Below are 11,427 nucleotides of genomic sequence, written 5' to 3' on the forward strand. Positions count from 1 at the left end.
ATATATATATATATATATATATATATATATATATACATATATACATACATATACATATACACATCTATTTATTTTTTTTCTCCTGAACTTCTTCTACTCTCAACCTCTCCGATCATCTTCATGATGTCCATCCGGTTTGCCTCTAAATGCCATATCTTTCTAACTGTGCTCCTTCCCAAAAGCTCCCAACATACAACCTATATACTTATTATGGACACAGTATGCTTACATTATTAGCTATCTTTGTTATTATTTGTTGTTATTTGTTATTAGTCCCATCCTTCAACTCTATTCAATACCTCCCATCTATCTCTTAACACCATCCATATAGGATTTCTATTTGCCATATATATTTCAACCATACTGTGATGTTTTACAAAAGTTCTGAACCTTTCTATTCTCATTGCTTCTACAGATTGTGAATTAAAAATAAACATTTTTGCTAAAAGTATTATTATATTATTGATTGATTGACTATGACTTTTCAGATCACCCAGTAATGCTATCTGCAAGGTTAGTTCCAGGTAAATATTGCAATCCTTTAGCCATTCCTGGACCTGTGTCCAAAAACAAGCTACAAATGGACAGAACCAAAACAAATGATCTAATGATTCTATCTCTTCACAGCAAAATCTGCAGAGCTGGGAAGATTGTATCCCCCATATAAATAACATTCTATTGGTAGCAAGAATTTTATATACTAATTTAAATTGAAAGATTCTAATTTTTGAATCCGGTGTCGTTTTGCGTGTCAGTTCATAAACACTATGCCATGGGATCGGTACGTCAAAGATCTCTTCCCAACTATTTTGCAATCTATATGGGACTGCTGTCAATCCTTTGGTCCTTAAGTGAAACTGATATACTTTTTTATTTATCACAGTTTTCCTTAACCAATTATGTTCTTTAATGCAAGGCCGACAGACAAGTTCCTTACTTTCTCCCCCTTCAACTTTCCTCTTCCACTTTTGCGGTATGGCTGCAATTATTTGGTTGTAATTTTGGGTAGAGCAGACATTTCCATATGTTTTTATTAGCTGCATGTGCGACATAACTCCACCAGTCCTACCGATGATATCATTTACGAAGATTATACCTTTTTTAAACATTCTGTCAATAAATATAGGTTTTTTGTCAATTAGTATATTTGAATTTAACCACAATATTTGTTGCATTATTTGTTCTGTCGTTTCTGGAGGATTAAATTGAAATTGTAACCAACTTTCTATGGCTTGTTTTAGAAATAGTGACATTTGGGAGATTATTTCCTTTTCAAATAACTGAAAGTGAGAGGTTGTAATCTGAATAAAGGGAAAAAGGCCTTTCTTGAACAGTGGGTGAGACAATCTTACTAATTTGCTTGAGAACCAGTTCGGATTTAAGTATAACTTTTGGATGACTGAATATTTTAGTGATAGGTCTAATGCTTTAATATTTAATAATTTCTGTCCTCCGAATTCATATTCATTATATAAATATGCTCTTTTAATTTTGTCTGGCTTGCCGTTCCAAATAAAATTGAATATTTTTTTCTCATATATTTTAAAAAACTGTTTGCTAGGCGTAGGCAAGACCATAAGCAAATAGGTAAACTGGGATAATACTAAAGAGTTAATCAGGGTGATTTTTCCACAAATTGACAGGTATTTTCCTTTCCATGGTAGTAAGATCTTATCTATTTTTGCTAACTTTCTATTAAAATTTATTGAAGTGAGATCATTTATTTCCTTTGGGATATGTATTCCGAGTATATCCACATCACCATCAGACCATTTTATTGGTAAACTACATGGTAATGTAAAAATTGTATTTTTTAGTGATCCAATACGTAATATAGTACATTTGTCATAATTTGGTTTTAATCCAGAGAGGTTAGAAAATGTATCTAGATCCTCTATGAGGCTGTGGAGGGATTCTAGTTGTGGATCTAAAAGAAAACATGAATCATCTGCGTACAATGACACCTTTGTTTTTAAGCCCTGTATTTCTAATCCTCTGATATTATTATTGGATCTGATTTTAATAGCTAACATCTCGATGGCCACAATAAATAGATATGCCGATAGTGGACAACCTTGTTTCACTCCTCTTGACAGTTTGAAACTTTCTGAGAAATAGCCATTATTTACTATTTTACACCTAGGGTTACTATACATGATTTTGACCCATTTTATAAGAGATTCTCCAAAATTGAAATGCTCCAGGCATTTATATATGAATTCCAGTCGAACTTTATCAAATGCCTTTTCGAAGTCTGCTATGAATAGCAGGCCTGGTTTCCCATATTTTCCATAGTGTTCTATTGTTTCCAATACTTGCCTTATATTGTCTCCAATGTATCTTCCATGTAAAAAACCTGTCTGATTAGAATGAATAATATCCGACAATACCTTTTTAATTCTATGCGCTATACATTTTGCTAGGATTTTTGCATCACAACACTGAAGTGTAAGGGGCCTCCAATTTTGTAAATGGACTGGATCTTTATATTTTCCACTTGTATCCTGTTTCAGTAATAATGAGATCAGACCTTCTTCTTGAGTGTCAGATAATCTACCATTTACATAGGAGTGGTTAAAACATGCTAATAACGGTCCTCTTAGTATTTCAAAAAAGGTTTGGTATACCTCGATTGGTATGCCATCCAACCCTGGAGTTTTCCCGGACTTAAAGTCTTTAATTGCATCCAGAAGTTCCTCCTCTGTAATTTCACCTTCACATGAGTCTTTCTGTGTGGCTGTTAATTTGACATTATCAATAGGAAAAAAATCTCTACAATTAGCTTCAGTTAGAGGAGATGGAGGCGACTGAAAAGAAAACATATGCTTAAAATACTTTGTTTCTTCCTTCAAAATATCATTAGGTGAATTATGGGTGACTCCGTCAATTGTAACCAGTTTCATTAAGTTATTTTTGGTAGCATTCCTATGTTGAAGATTAAAAAAGAATTTTGTGCATTTTTCCCCATATTCCATCCAGTTTGCTTTATTTTTATAATATATTACACTTGATCTTTCTTGAATAAGTTTTTCCATTTCTTTTTGTTTTTCCTCTAATTTATTCTGAGCCTCTATGTTACAGTTTTTATTGCCATCTATCTGTTCTGTTAGACTTTCTATTTCCTTTCTTAGTATAAACTCTTTTGACCTAAATTGCTTTTGTTTTCGAGATGAGTACTGAATTGCATGGCCTCTAAAGGCACATTTAAAGGTGTCCATTACAATAAGGGGATTCGCTGTACCTAAGTTATGTTGGAAAAAGTCAGTTATAAATTCCTTTGTTCTAATTATAAATAAATTATCATCTAATAGGCTTTGATTAAATTTCCAATATCCTCGCCCACGTGGAAATTCAGTCAGAGTAATGTATATGCCTATTATATGATGGTCCGACCGCATTCTGTCCCCTATCAACACTTTTTTTACTTTTGGTGCCAACGAGAATGAGATAAGAAAGAAGTCAAGACGACTAGCTTGATTCAGTCTCCGCCATGTATATCTCACTAGATCAGCATATTTAAGCCTCCATATATCTACTAGTTCTAATGTATCCATGACATTCACAATTTCCTTAAGAGCATGTGGGTGATTGTTTGTGGTGTGATTTCCTTTTCGGTCCATTGAGCTATTTAAAACAGTATTATAATCCCCCACCATAATAATATTGTCTTGAGTTGCTTGCAGGCTTGATAATTTATTATATATATTGTCAAAGAATTGTGGATCATCATTATTTGGTCCGTAAAGGTTAATGAGCCATATCTGTTTATTGTCCAATACCATATTTAAAATAATCCATCTACCTTGCGTATCTATTTGGACAATTTGCACATTCGGATCGAAATTACTATTAATTAATATCATCACCCCTTTTGAATTTCTTTGCCCATGGGAGAAGTATATTTCCCCCCCCCATTCTTTTTTCCACGCTACTTCATCTCGAATTGTTGAATGAGTTTCCTGTATACAATAGATATTATATTCCTTCTCTTTGAGCCATGTAAATATTGTTCTTCTTTTGTTATTATCAGCTAAGCCATTACAATTATAACTGGCTATACTTATTTCACCATACACCATAATGAGATACAAGTTTCAAGTCTATTTATCATTATATATGTTTGTAAATTTACCAATAAAAAATAGCGTAATGATTGAGTGTCCATATAGCTGTACCGTGATATTTGCATTGCTACGGAGTAACCCTTCAATTGTTCTCCACTAATTCCCCCGCTAAAGCCCCTCCCCATCCCAAGTTGAGCCGTCATCCCAGTGATCAGCATCCCCCCCACGTCCCTCCGTATCCCTAAGGCCCTGAGAGGCCAGGACCCATCCATCGAAAACAGCACACAGTGCCACCCACAAAACAGAAGCAGGTTAACCGCCAAAAGCATTTCCAATGCTTTCACCTCTATATATATATATCTATATAACTATTATTTATTTATTTTATTATGCATATCCTATTTTCCATCATTATCAATTAATATGCGTAATAATGTCGGCAGTTCACGCATAGGATTCTAACATATAACCAGGATTGCCATTATATTACATTTAATTCATTGACAAGCAATTATTATCCTAGCAAATAATTCCCGCGGTCCATCCCATACCCCCCCCCCCCAACATCCCCACCCCCCCCACAATAGATGCCAGACCAGCACACACGCACATACTCACATACTCCAACACACTCAACCCCCCTCCTCCACAATCCACCATAAAATCCAATACTCAACGGCTGTTATATCCCAGAGCCCAACCCGAGAAATAACTTGATCTACGAGTGCACATACAGTTAAAGCTGATTGAGAAAGCATGCAAATTGAGCAGAAATTGACAACAATGTGAGATTTGATTAATCTACTTAATCTATGTCAAGTCCTAGGTGATGGAGATCAGATCCACCCTCTTCACCTGAGACACAAACACTCTGATCCCCTGTTGTAACCATTTTCCCAAGCATCTCCATGCGGTCAGACCTTTGATTATTTTGTGCCACCTGGGCCACAATGATAAACCCCCTCTCTGATTGTCCGAGTGTGACCCCCTCCCCATGGGTTACTGCAGCCAGTGTTGCCAGCACTGCCACTACCTGGGTGGGCGTACCCCACCGGAATCCCCACCGGCTAGGTAAAAGGTCGTCAAGGTTCTCATTAGCAGCTTTGAGAATTTCCTTGTATATTATGCTCTCCCATCAGGGGGCTCTGGCTTTGTAGGACCAACCCTGCCAGGCAGGCTCAGAATCTTGAGGGGGCGGTGCTGCTCAAGTAGGTCTCTGACCGCATTTATTTCTCTATTTAGGCTGCATATTCACAGCAGGTCCATAAAATAGATGGGAACTTCTCTTTGGTGTATGGGTCGCTCAGGTGGGTGTCCAGGTTATAGGGTTAGGGATCTTTCCATCATGATAGGACAATGAATAATTAGATTAGATGTTTACTATATTTAAAAATGTATATCCCTCATCTACACAAAATTGAAAGCTCTCTCTCTCACTATACCCCCCTACCTTGTCAAAACACAACTGACTAGCTGAAATGCAATAAGTAGGAAAGAAATTCCACAAATTAACTTTTAAGAAGGCACACCTGTTAATTGAAATGCATTCCAGATGACTACCTCATGAAGCTGGTTGAGAGAATGCCAAGAGTGTGCAAAGCTGTCATCAAGGCAAAAGGGTGGCTATTTGAAGAATCTGAAATATAAAATATATTTTGAATTGTTTAACACTTTTTTGTTTACTACATGATTCCATATGTGTTATTTCATAGTTTTGTTGTCTTCAATATTGTTCTATAATGTACAAATAAAGTAAAACCCTGGAATGAGCAGGTGTTCTAAAACTTTCCTGCTGCTTCTCTACTCTCAGTGTCATCATTACAGAATACTGCCTCAACAAATGGAAGCAGCAGGAAATCAGGACATCTCCCAGACAGTCGACGAAGAGGGATACCGACTTCGTTAACACCACGACCAGCTGGCGCAACTTGTGACGGCTATGGAAGAGGTTCTTTGCAGTCTTCAACGACTCGAACATACCCGAGAGGCGTTGCCTTCAACTAGCAGAGGATACTCTGCCACCAGTCGACCCAGCGAGCCAGCACACGAGTCCATTCAGCAGCCCGCCCAGTTCAGCGATGCCCATTTGTCCCTCCCGGATTAATATGACGGAACCCCATCTAAATGCTGTGGCTTCCTACTACAGTGCTCCCTCTATTTTGCGCACCAGCTGGGAGCCCCCACCATCGAGAGGTCTAAGGTTGCCACGGTTATTTCTCTGCTGACTGGGCGGGCGTTGGAATGGGCCACGGCTGTCTGGGAGAGAGGAGAGGAGGAGCTGGATTCGTATGAGGGGTTCATGAATCTGTTCAGAGGTATCTTCGATCATCCACCGGAGGGCAGAGAGGGGGGTTGGAGAGTGCCTACTCCAACTACGGCCGGATGACCAGACCGCTGCCGAGTGCGCGCTCACCTTCTGGATAGTAGCAGCATCCAGAGGATGGAATGAGCCGGCGTGCCTTACGCTATTCAGAAGAGGACTGCGCAATGAGGTCCAAACGGAACTGGCATGTCGAGACGACAACCACTCCTTGGACGCACTCATCGCGATGGCCATCCGTCTGGATGACCTACTTCGGAAGCGTCGGTACCCTCATTGCTCTCTCCCTCACTCAGTGAACACTCTGTATCAGAGCCTGAACCCATGGAGGTAGGGGTCACATGTCTCCACAGTTGGGGCTCTGTCTCTATTATGGTCAAGGAGGGCACCAGCTCCAGCAGTGTCCGGTACGTCCCAACTCGGGATCCACGAGAACAGAGGGACGGTCACGTGATCTTCCACCTCCTGGGGCATGTGTGAGTATCCCCTCTTCATCACTTTCTGCCAAACCCTTTTTAGTGTCGATCACACTAGCTGACTGTCCCTCATGTACTGTTTCTACAGCGCTAGTATGAAGAAAAATAAAATGTCTGCACTCACTAACTGTAAGTCGCTCTGTAGTGGATTCCGGTGCCACAGGGAACTTTATTGACCAGACCCTTGCCTCCTCTCTTAACATCACTTCATACCCGCTCTCCTCTCTGTTTCTGGTTCAAGCCCTTGATAATCGGCCACTAGGATCCGGGACCATACCACCCCACTCACCCTCGTGGAGTCCATCCAACATTCCCTTCTTCATCACCAGTGCACCAGCTCACAAGATCATCCTCGGCCTCCCATGGCTCCAACGCCAGAACTCCACCATCTCATGGTCGAGGATGAAAATCACGGACTGGGCACCCGAATGGCGGAGGACCTGCTTACCCGTCCCCTGTGGTTCCCCGTCAGTTGAGAGTCCTGTGGTTACCCTTCAGCCCAACATCCCGGACGTATACCAGGACCTACGGGATGTATTTTCCTAAACCCGCGCCACCTGTTTCCCTCCTCATCGCCCCTGGGACTGTGCCATCGACCTGCTTGCAGGCTCTGCGCCCCCGCGCAGACACATCTACCCTCTGTTGGTGGCTGAGACCAAGGCCATGGAGGAGTACATCCATGAGGCGCTCCAACAGGGTTTCATCCGCATGTCCACCTCTCCTTCTACTGCAGGCTTCTTCTTCTTGGCTAAGAAGGATGGAGAATTATGCCCGTGTATTGATTACAGAGGACTGAATGAGATCACTACCAAGTACCGTTACCCTCTCCGTTGGTGCCGGCAGCCATCGAACATCTCCGAGGGGCCCGGTTCTTTACCAAATTGGACCTGTGGAGTGCTTACAATCTCATCCGCATCCAGGAGGGCGATGAATGGAAGACAGCTTTCAGCACGATGTCTGGTCACTACGAGTATTTGGTGATGCCTTTTGGCTTAGCAAATGCTCCGTCAGTGTTACAGGCATTCGTCAACGAGGTGTTCCGGGACATGCTCGGACGCCAAGTGGTCGTGTATATCGATGACATCCTGGTCTACTCGGCCACCTTGGAGGATCACATCGCTCACGATTGAGTAGTCCTGGAATGCCTCCTGGCCAACCAACTATATGTCAAGGCAGAGAAGTGCCAATTTCATCAGGAAGTTGTCTCCTATCTATGCTACCAGATCAGCCCGCAAGGAGTGATAATGGACATTAAGAATTTAGATGCTGTCAGGTAATGGCCAGTCCCAGCCACCATAAAGGGCATAAAGGGGTTACATTGGTTTTTGAGATTTGCCAAATTCTACCGCCGTTTCATCAGGAACTTTAGCTCCATCACCTCTCCTCTCACCTCTCTCCTCAAGGGTGGTCCCCGTAGGGTCCACAGCTGACATGGCTTTCCTCCTACTGAAGGGACGTTTCACCTCTGCCCCATTGCTCAAAAACACAGATTCTACACTACCCTTTGTGGTGGAGGTGGACGCTTCAGAGGTGGGCGTGGGGTCTGTACTGTCTCAACGATAAGGTAATCCACAAATATGGTATCCTTGTGCTCTAAGAAGCTGTCTCCTGCAGAAAGGAATTATGAAGTTGGCGATCGCGAGCTCCTGGTGGTGAAGTTGGCATTAGAGGAGTGGAGACACTGGCTGGAGGGTGTCAAGGACCCATTCGTCATCCTCACTGACCATCGGAACCTGGAGTACATACGGACAGCGAGGCGGCTGAACCCGCGCCAAGCTAGGTGGGCTCTTTTCTTTACTAGATTTGACTTCACGCTGACTTATCGCCCAGGTTCAAAGAACACCAAAGCCGATGCCCTTTCCCATCTCTATGATTCGGGAGAGGGTCCTGAATGCACCCATAATTCTTTCCTCTCGAGTCATAGCCCCTATGGTCTGGGACGTAGATGTGGACATTTGCCAGGCTCTAGAGAGGGAACCCGCACCCACTACCTGTCCTCCTGAGCGCAACTATGTTCCCACAGGGATAAGGGATCGGCTGCTGACCTGGGCGCACACAGCTGTCGTCGCTGGACATCCAGGTATTACTCGTACTACTCAATACATCTTCGAGAAGTGTTGGTGACCAACCTTGGCGCAGGACATTATTCGCTACGTCAACTCCTGTTCCGTATGTGCTCAAACTAAATCCCCCCGGCATGATCCAGCAGGGAAACTCCTTCCCCTTCCCGTACCTCAGCGTCCCAGGTCTCATCTATCCATGATTTTGTCACTGATCTCCCCTCCTCTGATGGTTTCACCACTATTTTTGTGGTTCTGGATAGATTCTCCAAATCATGTCATTTCATCCCTCTCTCTGGTCTCCCTACTGCTCTCCAGGTTGCTGAGGCACTGTTCCAGCAGGTCTTCCGGCATTATGGCCTTCCGGAGGACAACATCTCCGACCGTGGCCCCCAATTCACATCACGGGTATGGAGAGCATTCATGGAGAAGCTCGGGGTCACGGTCAGCCTCACTTCCGGGTATAGGCCTCAGTGTAATGGGCAGGTGGAGAGGATGAATCAGGAGCTTGGGAGGTTCCTGAGGAGTCACTGCCAGGACCAGCAGGGGGAGTGGGCCCAATTCATTCCATGGGAGGAGTACATCCAGAATTCGTTACGTCACTCCTCCACCGGGCTGATTCCCGTCCAGTGTGTTCTGGGTTGTCAGCCGGCCCTGGCTCCGTGGACCCCGGGCCAGACCGAAGCTTCTGTGGTGGATGAGTGGTTCAGGCGCGCAGAAAAAGTGTGGAGCGATGCCCACGTGAGACTCCAGCGCACCGTCCACTGTCAGAAGGAGCAGGCAGACCGCGACCACAGTGAGACTCCCATGTTTCATCCTGGGGATCGTGTCTGGCTCTCTACCAGGAACCTCCCACTCCGCCTGCCCTGCAAGAAGCTGAGCCCATGGTTTGTGGGGCATTTCAAGGTTCTCCAGAGGGTCAACGAGGTGATGTATAGATTACAGCTTCCCTTCATGTCTCCCTTCTCAGGTCAGTGGTTCCTGGTCCCCTGGCTGAGGCTGTCCCCCACGACACCCCTCCGCCCACCCTGGACGTCGAGGTAGCTCCTGCCTATGCCATCAGATTCCTACTGGATTCCCGGCGTCGTGGGGTTCGGCTCCAGTACCTGGTGGACTGGGAGTCGTACGGTCCAGAGGAGCGGTGTTGGCTTCCGGGTTCTGGATCGCAACATCATCCGTTATTTCCACCTTCGCCGCCCGGACCGGCATTACACTACACCTGCAATAACAGACAGTTTCGGTGCAAACAGTGGAATTAAATTCTATGGGCAAATGATTATTGCTGACAACACCCTCGGAGCTAACAGTTAAAGGAGCATACTGTAGATTAGGTTTCTTACGTTGAGTGCACCTACAGTATATATCTCTGGGATATACTGTAATACGATTTCCATGTCCTCTGTTGCTTTTAATGACAGGGAGGACTGGAACGCTACCAAACCCAGACTGTTAGTCTCTTAAGCAGTTCGCTAGGTTGATAGAGATAATCCTGGAACCCCTGTGGTTAGGGTGAATCCCATCTCAAGTCCCACAGCAAGTCAAAATTGTCACAAAAGGAGTCCTGTCATTGCAAAGTTTCTTCAGGAACTCGTTTATGGCAGCAAGGCGGCTGTAACATTCCAAACCCCTTGGAATGATTATTATCTTCCCTGTGCCAACCAGGGTGTTCAAGAGAGTGTTGTAGTACTTCTTCAGTTCCTCAGATTGCCTAAAGCGAATCTAGTTAAAGCCAATGTGCATGACGATGGTGCCAATACCAGAGTAGTTGGCTAGAACTGTGGGCAGGAGGGAGTTGATATCTTTGACAAGGGCGCCTGGGTGACACTGGACCTTGTTCGGCCCACAGGCCGTAGGCAGTCCAAAGTCTCTCACCATCGAGCTGCCCATGATGATGGTGGTCGTGATGGAATCCGATGGGGAAGGAAGAGGGGGAACAGAACGAGACTGCCTCAGGCAGGGGGGAGAAGGTGTGCTTCGATCCATGCCAGCCTGACTCACCGAATACGCAACAGTAGCAGCAGATGGCGTTGGAATCACTGCAGAGGTGGAGGAGGGCCCAATACTCTGCTTCCTTTTGTCAGTGACCGGCTGAGCCGTGGAGGAGGGTGCCACTGGTTGGCTGCTGGCTGTTGGTGTACTCCCAGGATCAGAGCTGACTCCCGGGGCCGGTAGGTCCACCTCCAGCGGGGCAAAGCTGTTTAATAGCTGGATCTGATCATCTAGGATACACAGAGGCCGACTAGAATGCTCCCCTCCCGACCTCCTACGCTTTGTCAGAGTCCAGTCTCCCATGGGCCGCGGAGTTGAGCTTACCATCTGTCCAGTGGATTGGAGCAGGTCAGCACTGCTCGGCTCATCGACACCTTGGCTGTAGGAGGCGTTCAGAACTGAGATTCTGTGTGCCTGAGCTGCATCGAAGTACTTAGAAAGCACATCTTGTTTTTCCCGCGGCTGAGCTAGCAGCTGGAAAATCTCTTCCCTAAGATGCTTGATGATGCATTTGTGAC

General features: G+C 44.4%; 1 protein-coding gene across 1 annotated transcript in view; it reads left to right on the top strand.

Moving 5' to 3' along the window:
- The window catches only part of LOC311124187 (uncharacterized protein), a gene marked incomplete at its 3' end in the record, with an annotated part of 166,627 nt that extends 158,637 nt beyond the window's left edge, over positions 1-7,990 (top strand). The window contains exons 53-55 of the mRNA XM_084198380.1: positions 6,766-6,860; positions 7,487-7,635; positions 7,704-7,990. Of these exons, the coding sequence (XP_084054506.1) occupies positions 6,766-6,860; positions 7,487-7,635; positions 7,704-7,990 (531 nt within the window). The remainder of the gene's footprint in view (positions 1-6,765; positions 6,861-7,486; positions 7,636-7,703) is intronic.
- Between the last annotated feature and the right edge of the window lie 3,437 nt (positions 7,991-11,427).

This window comes from Coregonus lavaretus (assembly GCF_964263955.1).
Source record: "Coregonus lavaretus genome assembly, contig: HAP1_SCAFFOLD_449, whole genome shotgun sequence".
In the NCBI taxonomy this organism is placed as follows: Eukaryota; Metazoa; Chordata; class Actinopteri; order Salmoniformes; family Salmonidae; genus Coregonus; species Coregonus lavaretus.